This window comes from Nothoprocta perdicaria, unplaced genomic scaffold (assembly GCF_003342845.1).
Source record: "Nothoprocta perdicaria isolate Ctin4 unplaced genomic scaffold, notPer1 scaffold_18, whole genome shotgun sequence".
Taxonomy (NCBI): domain Eukaryota; kingdom Metazoa; phylum Chordata; class Aves; order Tinamiformes; family Tinamidae; genus Nothoprocta; species Nothoprocta perdicaria.
In genome coordinates, this window is record NW_020454982.1 from 3317902 (window position 1) to 3337808 (window position 19907).

The 19907-nt window shown below is 38.5% G+C and overlaps 1 protein-coding gene across 1 annotated transcript in view; it reads left to right on the forward strand.

Annotated features, from left to right (window-relative positions):
* The first annotated feature begins 2375 nt into the window (after positions 1 to 2375).
* The window catches only part of WWOX (WW domain containing oxidoreductase), a 409787-nt gene continuing 392255 nt past the window's right edge, over positions 2376 to 19907 (forward strand). Inside the window, exons 1-4 of the mRNA XM_026036572.1 lie at positions 2376 to 2501; positions 3529 to 3593; positions 5014 to 5071; positions 6267 to 6445. Coding sequence (XP_025892357.1) covers positions 2395 to 2501; positions 3529 to 3593; positions 5014 to 5071; positions 6267 to 6445 — 409 coding nt within the window. The 5' untranslated portion in view covers positions 2376 to 2394. The remainder of the gene's footprint in view (positions 2502 to 3528; positions 3594 to 5013; positions 5072 to 6266; positions 6446 to 19907) is intronic.

Sequence of the window (19907 nt, forward strand, 5' to 3'; positions counted from 1 at the left end):
GATCAGACATGATATGCTGCACTCATACGACTATTACAAATTCAGAGGGAGAAGAAAATAGAAACAGGATTTTTAAACAGATAAACAGTGTACTGTTATCCAAAGGCAACTGAGGAGGATGTACAAGGACTTAAGACTAAAAGAGACACATTTTCAGAATAACGTATGGTATGGTATGCAGCCCGTACCATACAGCAAAATACAGTACTTTAATGCTAAGGTTAGAAGGGCTGAGGTATGAACTGTGGAGGCAGGATTTTCCCTTGAAAAAGAACAGCTGTAGCCTATGCAAACATGTTCTGACAGCTGCTGAAAAATTATGACCTGGTAGCTGTTCAGAATTTTATCATACTCCTAAATTGTGATTTCTGACAAATGGACACATGCTCTATCAACGAGATGAATCAACACTTTGTGGTGCATCTGCCTGCTTTTACAGTATGTCATGATTATTTTTCTCTAGTCTAGATAACCAGTATCAAAATCTTTGCCAGAAAGGTAAGTACCCAAATCTTGGATGGGCAAGATTCAAGCATGATTCAAGCCATGGATGGCCATGATTCAAGCAAAGTAAATAAGCCTGTGACTGACACTGAGAAAATGTTAAGACTTTTGCTGCCTCTGGCTTGCCAGCAAATTACATGAGCAAAATTATGTCTATGTTGTCTATGCTTCCAAGGAAGAAAGCAGCCAAATAGATTTAATTTTGATGCTTTAAAATACAGCTAACAGAAAATGAGATTAAGATTCTAATTGACATTTATGCTATTGTGAAAATAACAATCATTTCTAAATGTCTTCTTGTTTTAATTTATGCACTTTCTGGCAAGCTGTGGCATTTATCTTGGTCTGAGAGCCTTGGAATCATCAGACGAATTAATTTAGAGGATTGCCACAGCAATGGACCAGGATGACATCCTGACATCTTTGACGCACTTTCTGCTAAAGTACGACATCCAAAGCAAGCGAGAGAAAATTTTAAGAAGAATGGAATATTTACTACCCTGTCTGAACGAACATGATGTATGAGATCACTATATTAAGTAACACACAGACCCATTCTTTTCCTGCAGTGCAAATAAACAAATGGGTAGCAATTCTACACATGCACACACTTGAGCTGGAGAAAATGGCAAAGACATCTTTCATCATTTGAAAGGGAATGTATCTTGTCACAATTTTTAACTAGAAAATGCGTCTGAATTTTAAGCTGCTTTGAAATAATTCAATAAATGAGTAGTCAAATTATCAAGAATTTGTGACATACTCCCACGGAAAGTGGCATCTGAGGAAGCACGTGTGTCTCTAACAGGGCGAGATAACTCAGGAGGTGCAATTTCTCTGAGGAACACGTGAAGTGATGGGAGCAGCAGGGCAGAAAAAAGCTCGGGTTGCTTTTTGTAGAGAGACACGCATGCTATTAGCGGGTAGCAAGCGAGCCATATAGGTCAGGGCCTCAAACAGCGCATAGAAACGTTACCCAGAGCAGCCAGGGAGCTTCCGTTCGTGCGGCTGCAGTGCCATCTGGCGCAGCCTCCCGCCAGCGCCGCCGCTGCCTGCTGGACCAGGGCAGCGGGAAGCGGCTGTTACAAATGCTGAGGAAATTCACGCACGACGCACTCCTGCCCCTGCTGCAACGCGGGCACCTCTGCTGTGGCTACCAAGGGGGAGGTTTCTCTAATGGGGCGATTCTGTAACGCGCTCTTAACTTGCACCGCTTCATCCCTGGAAACGGCCATGGGGCTGGTGTCACTGGGTGACCTGGGCGCAGGACGGGGCCTTGGGAGGTCCTGCCCTGCCATTCCCAAGGACGGGAGTCTCCCGGCCCCGTGCTCCATGAGGGTGCGGTGATACTTACGCCCCGCGGTGGGCTGCTCTGCTCGGGGGAGAGGCCCTGGCGCTCGGAGGAGAGGCCCTGGCACTCGGAGGAGAAGCGCAGGCACTCGCAGGAGAAGCCCTGGCGCTCGGAGAAGCCCTGGCGCTCGAGGCGCTCGAGGCCGGGACGCTGGGGGCGTGAGGGATGGGCACAGGCTGCCATGTTGAGGCCCTGGGGCTTGGCCAGAGCCCAAGGCCGTGCCCCTCAACATCCTGCCTGCATCGAGGAGCTTTAGAGGCGGTTCATTTTCCTGCAGTGGCCTGCGCCTTGTTCCTCTGGAAGGGGGAGCGCTGGAGCCCCCCGAGGCGACGCCCCCGGCCCGCGCACAGGCCTCGCCCCGCTCGCACGTCCCGAACCCCCGGCGCCGCCGCGCGGGGGCGCCGCGGGGAGCGCGGACTACACTTCCCAGCATGCCCGCGTCCTGCCGCTCCGCGCCATTGGCCGGCCACGCCGGAAGGGGCGGGGTGGCGCGCGCCTATATCCGTGAGGCAGCGGCGCTGCCGGGGGTGCCCGTCCCAATGGCGGCGCTGAAGTACGCGGGGCTGGAGGACACGGACAGCGAGGAGGAGCTGCCGCCCGGCTGGGAGGAGCGCACCACCAAGGACGGCTGGGTCTACTACGCCAAGTAAGCGGCGGCCGCCCGCGGCGGGGGCAGCCGCCCCTCCGCGCCCGCCCCGCGCGGGGCGGAGCTGCCGGCGGCGCCGCCGTCCCGCTGCGACCGGCCTCGGCGGAGCGCGAGGCGAGGCGGGCGGCTCCGCGCGTCCATCCCCGCCTCGGAGGGCCGGGGCGGCGCGGGCAGCAGGGGCTCGTCCCGCCCGTGCCCGTTCCCGCCGCGGCCCGAGCTACCCACGGGCCTTGGGCACCGTCCGCCGCGGCGCCCGCCGCGTCCCCGCCGCTTTCCAGCGAGTGTGTGCCCTTAACCCCGTGGAATGCGCGCTTGTGTATTTCCCTCCTCTTACGTAACCGGTTCCTGCGTCCGTGCTGCTCCTGGAGGCTGAGCTTCCGCTTGCTCCGAGCCCTGAGACCCGTTCCCGCCCTAGGAACTCCGGCCGCTTCCCGCCCGTAGCGGGGATTGGCGCCCCTCTCCCAAGCTTTGACCCGCGAACACGAGACAAACCAAAAATAATAAATACAAAATACACACGTATTTAAAGTAAAAAGCACTTTATGAGCACTGCTAGTTCTGTCTAGTCAGTTGCTGCTCTTGCATTAGATTTTATTATATGCCCTTTAGAAGCCCTTTCAATCACAGAGAACCCATAAAATGGTGAGGTGTCAGTTTGGCGGATTAGTTGTTTATGCACCAACAATTCCATGGGCCTCGTTGTTAGCTGTTGTGAATTAACTCAATTTAGAATAATAACAGGTTTGGTGTTAAGGGAGAGTCTTGCCAGTGTGGGTAAATACAGTTCAGGTTAAAAGGTGTTATGCTGTTGCCTGTATGTTAGCTTTGCATACTCTGAAAATACGTTTATATATATATATGTGTGTGTGTGTGTGTGTATATACACACCCACGTTTCCATTGGAGATGAGCCATATTCTGTACTGTATTAAAAAAAAAAAAAGTCTTTGATTGAAGTGCATCAGAAAGAGCATTGTTAGCTTGTTTCTAAATCTTTTTTTTTTTTTCTTCCCCCTCCCCCCCTCCAGTCATCTTGAAGAAAAAACACAGTGGGAGCACCCTAAATCTGGAAAGAGGAAACGTGTTGCAGGAGGTTTGTGTGAAGCTTCTGTAATACAGTTATAAGCCGCAGTCAGTTTTTGCAGGAACCAAATTTCATCTTGATCTCCTTAGTTGGCTCTCTGTGTATTGCTAAACCTGGCTTGCAAAGTGTGGCTGCTTTCAGTGGAGCTTTGTCTGTGCAATGATCACTTTAATGATGTGTGATTTCTTGTTGTGCTGCATAAAGCCAAAGTGCCAGTTTGGGATAAAGGGTTTCTTTTGCTATGGCTTGTAAAACATAGTTGCAGGGTGGAATTCGTAGACTGGGTTATGGTTTCTCAAAGCCCATCATGTTGTGCTTATAGTTGGATTATATTCTTTATAACTGCCTATTAAAGAGTAGTACAAAGAGGAGTCCTGTTAATTACCATCTTATTCCTCCTAGAAAAGAGCATGGTGTTACAGGACTCTTCCAGCGGCTTGTGACTTGTTAAGGATCTTGACTTAAATTAGATCTTTACAAAACTTTTCTGTGGTGTAATTGGGGGTCTTCCTTAAGAGCAGAAAAGTGAAGTTCAATGAATAATTTGCATTACCTAATATGAGCTAGAGAGTGATTTTTAGAGGAAAATGCCTCTTTGTTAATAGACTTTTAAACAGCATAAACAAGAAGATATTTGAGGAGAAAGTTTAACCAAATATGAAGAAAGACTTGGCCAGCAAGGGAAGTTGCTACTTCTGCAGGGCTTTGAATAAAAGGATAAATGGTGAAAAGTTCTAACATTTTAAATAAGATGATACTACATGGATATTAATAATACAGAGCGACTGTTATTTTCCATTTGGATCTTGAAAACAAAGTGGTTATTATAGCAGAGTATACCTGTTGAATTTTTTGATCACTGCCTTCATTTGTTTTAGTCTGGCAAAGAATTAAGTCCTTTTTTTCTTTTTTATTTTTTTAAAGTATTTATTTTTTTTCCTCTTGACTGTTCTTCCAACTTGATTTTATCATTTCAATGAGCTCTTCAAACTTTTGGTCTGTTTACATGCATACCCACACAAAACACCCCTTTTCCTGCATAGCTTAGTTTAGTCCTGTCGCTTTATTAGGGCAGATACTGAACTGCATGGAGTATAGAGGTTTGTGTGACGTACTAGGAAGCACGGTCACATTTTGCTGCTTTGTGCCATTACATGAACAGAGAGAGGAGATTTTTTTTAGACTATCTTTATAATTAATAGACTGGTCTTAATAGTAGTTCCAAATGTCTTGCATATGGCACTTTGAGGGCAGCGCAATTGCATGGTGATTAGGGAAGCACACCTCCTTTCAAGCTCCAAATGCAGCAGTGTATTACCTGCAGGAATAGTGCAGACATTTGTCAGCTTTTGTCTGAAAAATCAATTAAACCTCAAATCTGACTGTGCTTTAGTGCCTGCAGAAAAGACATTTTATCCGTGTTTTCTAGGTCTGCCATATGGATGGGAGCAGGAGACTGATGAAAATGGACAAGTCTATTTTGTGGAGTAAGTATATGATAGTGTAAAATAAGGGCAAGTAGATGGACCAGTCATTTCTCATTTGTTAGCTTTCTTGGAGTTATCATACTGTGCTAATATCAGTCAGTTTTTCAAAGAAACTCTTAAGCAAGACATTAGAATTCAAATGTAAGTTGAATTGAAATGAAACACCCACATGTAATTTATTGAATTCTTTGACGTGCATGGAAATGTTAGTTGAGTGACAGGTTAGTGGCTTGCAAATCAACATCTTCAGAATGCCTTCTATCTCCAGGCAGTGTTTATGTAGATTCATTTTGTTTATGTAACTTCACATATAAACACTCTATCTTTTAGCTTTAGAAGTTATCGAGAAATCTATCATTAACAGTGCAGTAGAGCACAAGATACAAGGCGAAAATTAAATTGCTACAGCACTGACTGATTTGGAATCCAAAGTACAAAAAGAAAAGAGAGGACGGATTGAACCAGAAGAGACTTTTAGAAAACTGAGGTAGAAGGGAGTTCACAGAAGCAGAGAGATGTTTCTGGTAACATTTCTGTAGTAGAGCACTTCCTTTTCTATATCTTTTCAGTTTTCAAGTCAAAATGGGGTGATTATCTCTAGCTGAATGGTAAAAATGAAGACTATTCACAGGCTAAAATTCTGAAGTATAACCCTCTGTTATACTTGACCCTCTGTTCTGTAAGTAAGGAATGAAGACTGAAAGTTGCTGCCAAGCATCTTTCTAGATTTTTTTTTCTGAAGAAACCTAAAATCCCATTATGGGAGCATCAGTCTGACCCAAATGATGTCCCTTGCTGGAACAGATTGAAGCTTTTTGCTTTGAGTTGTTTCAAAAAAAAGAATACTGAACTACATTTCTTACCAGTATCTGGCTTCATAAGTGATACATGTCCCTTTCATAGAGGTCCTTAGAGAACATGATCTTTCCTAATGAAATGCAAATTTTTCTGTGACAGATTTCTCTGTTTGTATGAATTTCTGAATGGGGTTATGAAGTACTTCAAAACAAATCTTAATGTACATACAGTTACAATCAGAGAAATGATAAATAAGAAATTCAGACCACTTAGGCAAAACTGAGGAAAACATAAGGAATGTAAATATCCACTAGAATTATATGTAACTGTAGTTGGAATAGAACACTTAAAGTCTAAAGAGTACAGAGTGTCAAAATATTTATTTTTTGTTTTGCAGCCACATAAACAAAAGAACTACTTACCTTGATCCAAGATTGGCATTTACAGTTGAAGATAATCCAGTAAAGCCTACTACTAGACAAAAATATGATGGCAACAGTACTGCAATGGAAATCCTTCAGGGTCGTGACTTGAGTGGAAGAGTGGCTATAATCACTGGAGCAAATTCAGGAATAGGTAGGTAAACATTATACATAAGGTAATATATTATGATATTTATTTTACAGATAACTCTGGAGAAACTTTGGAAAACTTTTTTCAGGTTTGTGTAGTGTTATTTCTAAAGTGGAGAATGTGGAGTCTGGAGGAGAGCCGTTTAAATAACATCAAGTTTGGAAATGAGATTCTTTCTAGAAAATAAGGGGCACTTCACAATATATAAATATATAATAAAACCTGCTGTGGAGGGGAATATAATAAAGCCTGCTGTGGAGAGGGATAAAATAATGTCTTTTTGATACTTGGTGGTTAGGACAGGGAGGAAAGCTTGTATTGTATTGCCAGAGTATTTGGATAAAGTGTTTAGAAAACTTTTCTAATGACAAGAGGTAAACATTGGAAAAGATCTTACAAGCCGATCACAGGATCCTTGTCTCTGATAGTTATTTGCAACTCATATTGATGATAGAGTTGTAGCATTGGGCACACAATTCTGTCACTTTCGGGCAAAAAGTAGTATTGATGTCCTTTTGAAATCCCTTTTAATTGCATTTTCTAGGATAATTTCAAGCTCTTTCATGTACATCCTTTTATACACTTGCTAGTCAAGGTATTCATTTCATAATATATATTACTTGATTGCTGAGTAGTTGAGTTATTCTTATTAGCTGCTTTTGTTTCATTTTTATATGGTGCTTAGGGGCTCTGCTGCTTTTCTTCAGAAGGCAGGTTTTTTTTCTCCAGTATAATTTGCTAGGCTATTCAAATTTTCTCTTTGCAAACTGCACAGGATAGCTGTTTTCTAGTTCTGTGGCCTAAATCCAGAAAGGAGTATTAAAATACAAGTGTGATTTGGTGTCAGATTTGAACTTTTGTGACAAATCATGGGATCTACCTAGATGATAACTGTTAATCTTTGTTCCATTTATTTATTGTTCGTAGCTTTACCTTGTGGAGGAACTTCATTCACACTGATATCCTTACACAGATTATGAGCTGATGTCCCTTACAAGTAGGATCTTAACTATGTGAACATGTCTTTCTTTGAAGATTATGTACAACGGGTTAATAGCAGTTATCACTGAGTTACCTTGGTCTTTACCCCTTAATTATTTGGAGAGAAGTGTTATCTAACAGGAGTCAGATAAAAGTGTGGAACTTTATTTACCATTTTGTTCCTTATCAGCACATGTGCTGCAAACTTTAATATGCTTATACATATATTATACATTGGTATTGTACTTAGTGTAGCAAGTGCGCTTGGAATTAGCTTTTGTTTTTCATTAAGGCTTAACATTCCAGATTTTTAGTACAGCATGTCTTTATATTTCACCCAGCCATAGAATTTGCTCTATATGCACCTATCTGTTCAATCTCAGAACTTTAAAGAATTGCCAGGGCTCAAATATGATTTGCCTTCATTGAGACCTACCTTTCAGACTTGCAGAATACAGATGTTTCATGTTTTGGATTACTTTTTCATTGTATGATGCTTTTGTTGAAGCTTCATTTTTTTTTCCCCTTTTTTTCTGAAATCTAAACTAGCTCTTTAACTTCTGAGAAAGGAGATAGTTTGGAAAAGATGTGTGCTAATCAGACTTCTAATAGACCTCTTTAGAGGAAAAACTGTTCAAATGCATTGGTGTTGTGTGAAGAAAGCACTTTTCTTTTGTACTTGTCTAGTAGTATTCCTGTGCAATTAATTTGGATTTACTTGGCAGAATTTGAAGTTGTGTTGAAGCTGGGTTGTCAGAGACATTGTAATGACTTATTCCAACTATTCTGACTGCTGGTCAGTGTCTTAGCTTAACGCTGAACCGTGCTTTGTGGCTCTTGACCAAATGCTGTGGACACGTCTGCACTAGCTAATGGATCACAGTGTAGCGATACCTATGAGGTTATGTCTACCCAGCTCTGTGTTCTCCATGTGCAATTACTGTTTAGCTAGCTCAAGCAGAGCACTTCCAGTTTTGAAGCCTATTCCCAGTTAGCTTGGAAATTCTGTGTTGTGCTCTATTTTTGTATTGCAAATACTCCTGCTACTTGTGTATGTTGGAGGGACTCCGCTGCTGCTGCAGTGTTTTGAGGAGGAGGCAATTGCTTTGTTTTCAGAAACTTAACTTTATTCAAGTCTTCCTTGTGGATGTGAATTCAATTCATAGTTTAATGAGGAATTCAGGCAGTGTGTTTCAGAGAACTGGATATGGAAACAAATTGGTACTTTGTGTAATTCCCTGCCAGATAATCTCCTTCCAGTTAGGTCTTTTTTAATATTTAGCTTGTGATGAATAGCTAGCCATGTCTCTCTCTTTGCTTTCATGTATTTCTATTCACATAGGAATATAGTAAGAATTCCTAGATTATGTGTCCACTTAATTAGTCCTTAAAATTGTTGCAAAAAGTGTGTTTGTGTATATAAAACATCTGGTACTTTTTTGATCACTTTATTAGTTTTCATTAGCACTTTGAAAAAGGCCAGTGAATTTCTTGGCTGTTAATGTATAAAATGATCCTGCTTGAAAAGTGAAAAGTTTTCTGAGCAGCAGGCTGTGTAAAAAAGATGCCCCTCTAGTCTATGCTCTGCTTTTGTGTGGACAAATCATGCTTTAGTATTTCCACTAGAGGGCTGTGTTGCTCTTAGAAAATCTTAAACAAAAGACACGTTTTTTTCCCCCTCCTCTGCTTTTGGTAACAGCTCCTGAAATTTTGTTGTTTATATATTCTTAATTATTAGTGTTAGGGCTCAAAAATTTAAGAAGCATATTGTCTGTTTCTCTAGGCTCTCTTTTGTGAGAGAGTATTTTTTTTTGTGAAAAGTATGTTTTCAACTGCACTTCTATGCAGTCTTCTCAAATCTGATATTATTTTTGAGTATTACTACTTTTTAATACCAGGGAGACAGTAGTGTAGCTAATGTGATTTTGTACGAGTTAAATATTGCTGTCTGTTCTTTAAGGTTCACGTAGCTACATGACCTTGAAACTGTATGTCCCTGAGCTTTATTTTCTGTGCTGGCTGCAGTTATATCTAACCTATTGTGACTGCTACAGTATGCATGAGTAGTGAAATATAACTAGTGTTGCAGTGTGTTATGAACAAAATGTGTGTTCTGTGCAGTCAGGCAGATTCCAGAAAGTATTTTTTAATGTCTTTCTAAGATTTTATCACAATGCTGTATTAATCACAAACTATTGCTTAAAGTACAAGTCTGTTGCTTTTTGCCATATGAAGGTCAAAATAAATCTCTTCCTTCCTTTTGTAAGGGATGCTTGGATCAAACACAAATTATGTCAAGAGAATGGAAAACATTTGGCTTTGAGCAGCTTAATTTGTTAAGCACTGAAGAAAATCCAGAAATGTTAACCATAATGTGAATTGCTTTACTACTTTTCTTGATTATGCTTTACAAGACTTATTGCAACTTTATAATCATGGGGATATTTTTAGGTTATGTCTTCAAAATTATTGTCTGTTAATGTTCTGGTTAAACTGGGTTCTGTCTTTATCTGGTGATTTTATTACTGTGTAATGTAGGAGCCTCAATGAGGAGAAGAGTTGTATAGTAGGTATTAATCAGTGCATAAAAGACAGGAGCCACCGTTTCAGTCATCTTTAACTCTGCATATACTTCAGGTGTGTGAAATTACTAGTCTTTTATTTCTGGTACAGAACCTCAGTATACAAAAGTGCTGTCATACTGATGTCGAAGGTTGGAAAACATGCTTATAATTTAGAAAATTACAGAATTAAACATCTGTTTTATGGTTTAACAAGCTGTTTTGAATAACTGGTCCTCTTATTAATAAATGATAAACAAAAGTTTCCCTGCTTTATACTTCTCCCATAGCCTGAATCTATTTGTGTTCAGGTGTGGAACCAGCTTAGCATAGTTAACTATAAAAAATAGTTATTGCAAAACTGCAAGTCAGATTGTAGCCTAGCACTTAAGCCTATAAAATCTAAAAGTCTATAAAATCTAAATGCCTGAATAAGTAAAGATTAGTATATGTTTAGTAAATTCAAGGCAAAGGTGCTATCCTTTACTCAAACTTGCTTTTACAAACCAATCAAGTACAAAGTGACGTAGTCTTCACCACTAAAACATAGTCAGCATCTGTTTTCTTTTGTCCGTTCTTTTTGTTGACTTATTGTACACTTACTGCTGACTTAACGTGCCTTAAACAAATGTAACTAATACTTAAGGAACAGGTATATAAAACTGGGGAAATAATAAATTTGGTTATGCTCAAAACTTTATTTAGCTTTATCAAACTGAGTTGTAATGGTCTGTATTCCCACTATTGGATATCATAGTTGATTGCAGCAAGGGCTTGTATGTGTATAAATACAAATAAGTGAACGTTATGAAGCTGCAGAAGGCAACACTTTGACAATGGGTAACTTGATAATTTACTCAGCATTATTCATCATAGTAACATGTAGATGATTAGATTTTGTTCACACATGGTGGTGCTTTTCTGATAAATACAAACTATGTAGCTCTGCAATGTATCATGTGCCTTTCACTGCATCACCTGCACCTAATTCAGAAATCTCCCTCATATGGGATATTATTTGAATGCTTCACATCTGTGAGCAATGTAGAATGGCTACCTCTCTTAAATCATTCTACTTGGATAAGGCTAGAAGTCTTTGTCTTTTTCTGGAAAAATAGACGTAAGATTTTTGGAAGTCTGGAATGTAGGAGTGTAATTCCTCAACCAATAACATCTATGATCTTAACATCGAAGTGTGAATAGAATTTTTAAAACATTGGAGAGCCAGAAATCTTGCTCCAGAAAGCACCCAGTAGCTATATTAATTCAAGAAGGTCCTAAGATGCATATACTTTTCTGTTATAGTTCTGTTCTACAAAAAAATGTTGCTTCCAGTAGCTGTTAACCCTTGTTTTGTTAAAGTAAATTAAGTAACTGTGCTGGTGTGGGCTGTAACTAAATGATTCAGTGCACATGGACAGATTACTGTTGGATTGTTTGCTTTCACCCTTCATACAGGTAGCTGATGGAAGGTTGTTTTGCTGATGTGATAATGTATATTGCTAAAAATTCTCAATTCCACACATTTATTTTTTTATGCAGCAAAGTGTTGAGCACTTCCTATATTAATAAATGTTCTAGATCGAAGAAGTCTTGTTAAAGGCAGATGTGGTTAAATGCTCTTGCATTTCTTATGCCGAATGAGGATGAGCTTGCTATATGCTGTCCCTAAGAGGAGGAAAATTAAGCTCTTAAAGATTTTTCTTTAAACTTACCATGAAGACCTTGTAAGTCTCCAGTGCGTGCTGGTTAGCTTTGGCCAATATGCCTTAAATTTCCCAGCAACATAGACAGAAAATGTAGTGAAAAGAAACACTTTTTTTTTTTTTAAATCAAAAATCAACTGCTCTTTACTCACTGAGAGTAAAATTTTGTTTATTTGGAAACCATTTTAGTCCCTCAAGTTCCTGAGCTTGTTTGTGGGTGACGTTTTTACTGAGGCTGGCTTTATCAGTCTTCACACAAAGAAGGTAACCTTTGCAGAATCCTAATTAGACCAGTGAATGGTCTCATTTGAGTCAAACACAGATCATATGGGAGAAATAGAACAGACCCTTGCAAATACCATGGAGGACTCATTTTAATAGCATTAGTCTGACAGTATTAAATATATTTGTTTTCTTTCTGTACTGCATGTGGTTTAGAGAACTAAGTCCACACATTTATCCAAATATGTCAATAAAAAAAGTTCAATTGTATTTTAGAATTGGATCACCAGTTTTTCTGTGAAATACATACACATATATTTTTTCTTTCAAAACAGGCTTACTTCTTAATTTCTCTGCTTGGCTTCCAGATGAAATAGAATTGAAAGATGGTACAACGAGCAGAACTTTCACAAATGAACTGCTCAACAATGCTACCTGTTTCAAATTTATTTTAATATCTTGTATTTTTTGGCAGTTATACTGTACTCTCTGAATTTTACCAGTCTTCAAAAAGAAGTTTCTCTGCATTAGGGAAACTAATATTTAAGAGAAAATACATCTCTTGTTTTTTGTCTGTAGTGTTGTTTTTCTGAATTCTGTTTGCACGCGAACTTTGAGCTACACTCTCTACAAAAAAGAGTTACAAAAAGGTTTACATTTAGTGAAAGGATATTATATAGCGAGTAAATGGCGAAGATGTTTGTTTTTCCAGAGATTTCTTAGTTCCATTCTTTTTTTATGAAAGCAGGAAAGAAATGGGAGGAGTGGGACCAAACTTCTGCCAGTACTTCTTGAATCATCCCACACAGTTAACTAGATCGTTCTTCCAGTTTCTGCAAAGTGCTGGGCCTTTGAAGCAAAGTTAGCTCTAATAAATGCATGGATTCTATTGGATGAATAAGTTGAAACTTCCGCCCATTTTGATTAAGAACAATTACTGTAAGTGTATCTGTTGTAAATGGATCGTTTAAAAGAAGGGAAGTCATGGGATTTAGGAAGGAGATGGATGTTATGTCTCTGGGAAACTCCTTGCTTCACCAGTGTAACTGGTAAGAGAACTGTTACAGTCTTGCATGGTTGTATCCTTTCGTGAAAGTGTTTCGTATGTGGGAAAGTGGAATAGATGTATTTTCATATATTTATGGAAGCCACCAGGTGGCTAAGATAGAAAGACCAACAGATATAAACCTCTTTTTTTTTAATCTTGATGGTCCCAGAGAATCTTTATGCTGCATAACTTTGTACTTATTGGGCTTTCAAGGACATGAATTATTCCTGAATGAATATATGTTAATGTTTTGTATGTGCTATGTGTGTGTGTGTGTGTGTTTTACTTTTCTAAGAACCGTATTAATGTAAGCATCTTTTCAGTATATTAACTGAAAAAGGAATGCTGGCCTAGCTGCAGCTAGTGTGTGTGAATACTTTGCCTTGCAGGGATAAAATTGCCTAAAAATCAGTTGCTTGAAGTGCAGTTTTGCAAGTGTAACTTTTACATTTGGGTCTTCTGCCAGCACGGCTGTGGTGTTGAGGGCCTGCACGTTGGCTGTCTTTAGCCAATCAAACAGTGACAATGAAAATTAGTGTTTCTTGGTTATAAGCATTTAAAAGTGTGATCTGGGTAGGGAGGATGGCAGGGAGGAAGCTTGGTGCAATTCACTGTTGGATATGCATCTCAGTTTTTAGTTTCATGTTATTGCTTGGATTTCAACAGATTAATTCTGTCAATGAGAACTATCTAATGAAGAATTAATGGGAAAAATAATGCAGAAAGCCTTTTTAAAAAAAACTTTGAATAATCTAAGCATAGAAGAGGACAGTCTTTGGCTTTAATTTGCAAGGCTATTGTTTAGATTTTTTTACAATAGAATATCATGATACAGAGTTTCATGAGTGACAGCGCTGCATACTCTGGCTTTATAACGTTTAACATGAGTATAGCTCTGTTATGTAAAGCACTTACTGACTTACTAAATATGGCAAATATTATAAGATTTTACAGATTTGTGTATTTTTTCTTATTGAGAAAGCTGGAAAAGCTGTCAGATCTTCATATTGCTTTTTCATGTCCATTTTGATGAATCTATTTATTACTCCTGTAATGAGGAGTATGCATGGTCGGTTAGCCAAGTTATTGAACTTGATCAACCTTGGCTGAAATTCACAATCCATGGGAAACTTGTTGTAATGTGTAAGAAATTACATCTGGGATAAAAGGTTCAATAATGATTGCTCCTTGTAATGGAATCCTTTTAAAAAGGATGGGATTGAGCTATATGTCTGTGCTGTACCTCCTGGTATTTATTTTGCAATGGAATCTTCAAAACAGTAGTCACTGTGATGCATGTTTTCTTAACCATTATGTAACAGTTGAGACCTCTCCATGGAACTTAAAATAACTTAAAAGCTTTTCTAAATTTTTTCTGAAGTATTTAATTTAGGGAAGGTTTTCCTCATTATAAACCAAGTCATAGTACTGTATGTTTCGTAGTCCAGAGGGGAGAACTACTTGCAGTTCTTTTCAGTTGGTCTTTCAGGCGACACAAAGCTGCATGTTTTGAAAGCTGATTGCTCTGCAGCTATTTTTTTTGAATAATCTTACCTGTGCATGTGTATCTTTGGATTTAGAATGCTTGTAGATGGTGAGGACAGAAGAGGTTGATAAATGACTACTGATTTCTCATGACAGTACCCTGTGAGACATCCAGTGGCTTTTTTCTAGATACTGTCAACTCTAGTTACAGCACTTGCATGTACACTAATGGTTAGGTTGTTTTTGGCTTATCGCCTGCGAAATTCTTGATATCAGTACCTATACTGAGCTGTAAGGTCGCACGAGAAGAAAGAATCTTGTGTCCTTTTTGAGTGTTTCAAAAGTGATTGTGATAAGGTTTTTATAAGTGTTAGAAACTCAAATCTGAACCAGTAAATCCCCGCTGAAAAGGAAGCGAAAGGAAGCAGATAGGAACTTGGTATGATAAAGACTGAAATCCTGACCTCCCTGAAGTCAGTAGCAAAGCTTCTATTAAAATTAAAATAGAATTTTACCCAAATAACAGAATGAGAATAGGACTGTACTGTGAGGAAGAGCCTGATGTTATATCCATCCTAAAGTGTAAGATAGGGAAACATTTCTAACAGGCAATGTGTGAGTTGAGACATTTTCTGCATTCATTTTCATCTCTTAATTACTATTTTTGTCACTTAAACTGAAAGATTCCTAAAAACAAAAGTAGCTTCATCTTCTGCAAAATATTTTATAACTGAAGGATATTTGTGGTTCATAATTCTGTTATTACCCACACGCCAAGTCTTATTATTTATTTTTTTTATTTTATTTCTTGAATTTAATGCTAATCTATAAGCCTTTCTTTTTAAAATGTGATAAATTTGTAGCCTTCTGAGCAATGTAGCCTCAGTCTTAGTTTTTGAATTCATGTAATTTTTGGCTGTCATTTATTGCTGGACTTCTACTCAGTGGCTTTTAGAACTTTCTTTGTTCTTTCAAGATTTGAAAGTACAGTATTGTAGTCCAAGCAGTTTTTTAGAAACTAGTATGCGCGTTCTCCTGGCAATCTTTCCTAACCTGATTTAAAAAAAAAAAATCTGTAGGCATATCTATTTTTAGCTTGATTGCCCCATTCTCTCACCACCCCCTAAAATAGGCAAGGTCTAACTTTTTTGGAAGATGAAAAAGTTGAGATCAGGTGGAGCTGTGATTGGCCATACCCTTTAGAAGATTATTGCTGTTCAGCTGTCTGGTGGGTTGCCTGGAATCCAGCTGTTGGCAGGTAGGCTTTAGATGTGGTCATGTAAATGAATGTTACATGCTAATTTAAGAGTTAAAAGATGTGTAGGATGCTTTAATGCCCTAATTGAAACTGGGGCAAAGAGGACTTTAATTTTTGCCTAAGGCCTTATAATGAAATGACTTCTAATTCTTACTTGTTTTCCGTTCTTTTTGCTTTTGTATATAGACACATTTTGTTAATACTCTTCTTATTCTTCATCTTTTGTTTCAGAACAAGTCCATCTCCTGCCTTACTTTGTATGTCGGAAGCACATGATGGATCATTTGAGTTACATAACAGCTTTCCATCTCCCTCTTCCCTTCGTAGTTTAAAGCCCGCCTAAAAGGTTTGCCAGTTTTGAACTGGGGAGGTTGGTACCCATCCTGTTTAAATGGATTCCATTTAATCCAGAAAAACTAGAGTTTAAGTAACCCAAATCTTCACATGGGATATCTTACCCATTCTGGAACGGTGAACTGCATCCTTCCTGTATCTAATTTTGACAGGATCCTAAAGTGACTCTTGTATTTTAATACATTCTTCTGCTTAAACAACTTACCTCGCCTCATTCCTGAAAGAGAGATGGGAAATGGCTGCCAGAAATCAAGTACTGCTGTTGAGATGTTTAGCCTGTTCATCTCTTTCTTGTTCTGTGACATGGATTGTGAATTTATTAGAACAGGGCCTGGCTGTGTATATTTAATCCTGTGATGGCTCTTTCTGTAAATTGTGTACTGTTCAGGACAGAATCCTGTTTTACCACTTACCTAAATAATGTATGTATTTTAGACTATTTCATTGCTTATGTAAATGATATAAATAAATATTTTTAAAGAAACGTAATTTGGTTTAACTTATGCTGTAGTACTACAGTTTCTGTATTTCATACTAGGGTTTATTCCAGAGTGGAGCCTCTGACTTATTGCAGTCTTTATGTTGGGTAATAGCAGCTTACTGTGTAGTATATAGGACATGCAGTTGTGAATCAGTTTGCTGCTAGAATGTCCCTTTGGGTATCTGAAATAGTTGTCTGTGTTTAGATTTTGAGAGCTGAAGTGATTGAGGTCTGAGCTGTGTATCTTAATTGCATAAACTTGAGCACAAGCAGCAGTGCCATCGTTCACAGGGAGCTGGTAGGAGTCCCTGCGAGTCCAGCTGGAGTATGGGCTAAATCTGCCTGTGACCGTGGCTGTGTCCACAGCCTCTGGGTAATGTAAGTATCTGATGTAGGCAACACATCTTGTCCTTAGTTGCTTCTAGACCTTCAGTAATGTGTTTAGCTTTCTTTGCCTCAAATAATGCATCTTAGTCTGGTGTTTGTTTTTTTTTGTTTTCTTTTCAGAAATAATGGGTCGTGTGTCTTTTTATACCAGTCATTTTAAAGGATTCTGTATCATATTGTCTGTTTTTATGATCCCTTGAAAACAAACAAGTTTTGTCAGTGTCAATGGCAGTGTAACTTTATTATTAAGAATAACTACACAAAGTGTAACATATAAAGGGAGTGCATATTTTAAAGTTGCCTGGATTGAAAACAGAACAAATGCATTAGTCATCCTAATTGATTTTGGTTGTTTTTTTGAGATTCATGAATCCAAGAAAAACACATCTGTCCCATCAGCACACAAAGGGAGAGGCAGGATGCATCTTTCAGTTACGATCAGACTTCTCTATGACAATATGTTTTACCACATACCAACAAATATGCAGAAATATAGAGGTAGCTTTAGCATATTTTAGTGGGCTTTTAAAACTAGTATTCTAAAGAATGGTAGCATTGCATTTGTTTTGGGAACTTACATTTGAAGCAACTTGAATGATGGCTGAGATTTTTATCATAAATATTTATGTTGAAATAATGATTGCAGACAAAAATTTTGTTCTTTGTCCTGGTGTATGATATGCTTTGTGCTTCTGGAGGCTGAAAAGTGAATTTAGATATCTATGTATCTATGTCTATATAGTGCCAGTTCACCCTCATCTGCAGTAAAACTGTATTTAAATTACTTTTCATTTATATTGTGTTATATTTTTTTTGAAAGTATTAAGGCAGCATGTATTGTGGAACGGTTCTCCTCTGAAAGATTCCCTTCTGTATCCTGAAACTAAAACCTGATCTGCTTTTGATATAGGAAAAAAAAAACTTATTCTGTAAACTTTTGCTCTCAAGACAAAGGTTTTTGGAAGGAGTAACATTTTCACCTGAAATGCGTTGTTTTTGTAGATTTTTTCTTTAATGTAGAGGTAATCATGATTTGGGTAGATAGTGATTATATATTGCAGATGCACTGCCTGTTTAGTAATTGTTGTGCCTTACCAAAATTTTAAGGGTTTAAAAAGCAAAAGACTTTAGAAAGTTTTGTGTACATACTGTTTGCTGGCTTAAAACTGCTGAGGTTTTGTTGGTTTTCTCCAAATGATAAGGAGATTTCTTAAGCAAGATGTAGGATTTATATTGTAAAAACACATTGGCCTAATGGAAATACTTTCTCCAGAAGATCTTAAAATGGAAGAAAAATTAAGTACTATATTCGGATTTGTGCTGAATGTGAGAGTATCAGAGATGCAAGTTCAAGTTCTGAAAAGAACTTGAAACAAAGACCGGGGTGGGGGGGGTGGGGGGGAGAAAAAAACCCAACATCCCTGTTACATTGTCTTCTGTATCACTTCTGTGTAGAGGAAAGTTCTCTTGACTCTCACATTTTGTGCCCTTAAATCAGGGTGTTTCTCCTGTTCTAAAGTTTGTAAATAACCTGTCGGTGTAGGAAAGACCAGAAAACCACAACACAAATAGCTTAATGCTTTTTGCTTCTAGCTTCAGAGATCACTTTTGTTAACTCAACTTTTGTATTTACTGTAGTAAAAGAACGAAAGTTTTTCTTCTGGCTTCCCCTTTAGTTTAGGTTCACATTCTCTGTGACATAGAGCTCAAGGATGGCTGGACTCATGGTGGCTTTATATCATTACTGAAGCATATGTGAAGAAACTTTAGAAATTTGGGGCCTCTAAAGCTCCTCTTCTATCAATGGAGAGAAAGGAAGAAATGATCTTGAAGAGACCAGGAACTTCTAAAATGAGGCCTAAGCTGTTGAAAAGAAAGATAGCATCGCAGCAATTCAAAAGAAGCTGAAAAAAACCTTTGAAATGACTCTTTGAATTTCTTTTTCTGTGCTCAAATTCTTAACCTGCATTTGGAATAAAGAGAAGTAAAATATATGTGTGTAAGAAAGTAAACTATGTGTTTACTCTGATATGCATTCTTTACTACATGCTTGGGGGAGATGGTACACAATCCACTTGAAAAATATCTCCTTCAAACAATCAGATTGTTGAATTGGTGAATTCCCTGTAACTGTTTTATAGAGGTTTGTAGTATGGTAGCTTTACCAAAATATGTTATTGGAGCGTGTAATTCTATGACATTTTGGTGGATATCTCAACTTTGTAAGTGACTGTAGGACAACATACTTGAACATTAGGAATACTGTGTTTTGGGGTTTTTTTGTGTATGTGTGGTTTAATTTTGGTATATGGATCCATGTTCTATGTAGATTTCGATTCACAATAGTTTTTACATAGACAGAAGCTTTTCTTGACAGAGATGAGATCAGAATTTGGTAGTTTAAATGCTTGATTCTTATATTATGGTGAGACTTCAAAATTAGCCGTTTATTGAAAACATGAAAATAGTTTGTTCAAAGGCAAAAGTTATTGCCAAAACCTTTAGTAATTTCTTCAACTGTACTGCAGTCTCCCCCTTCCACCCCTCACTTTGCCTGTGGAATGGAAGGGGAAAGAACCGTTAGTAGATAGTGTCTAACTCCTACTTCAGGTTTTCCAGTTTGAAACTCTTCTAAGCTCCCACTTAGTTGTTTAGTATACTGTGAAAATCCTTAATTGTGCTGCTTATTAGGATTTAAGGCCTGTAAAGATGTGTTTTGTGGACACAGCTACAAATGCTGTATTCTTTGCATTACTGAGCCAGTTGGTAGGCGGATGTGTTTAAACTCCGTTGAGCCATGTGAAGCATTTAATGCATTAACTTCTTTGCCTTGAACTGGAACCTTTTTGAGCACCGTTTCATGGGAGGATTCAAAAAGTAGAAGATTCTACCTATAACTGTAAAAAAATAAAATAAATAGAAATCCTTTAGTAGCCCAGAGAACAGTAAACTTTAAAGGGGAGTGCTTGGGGGACCAGCAAG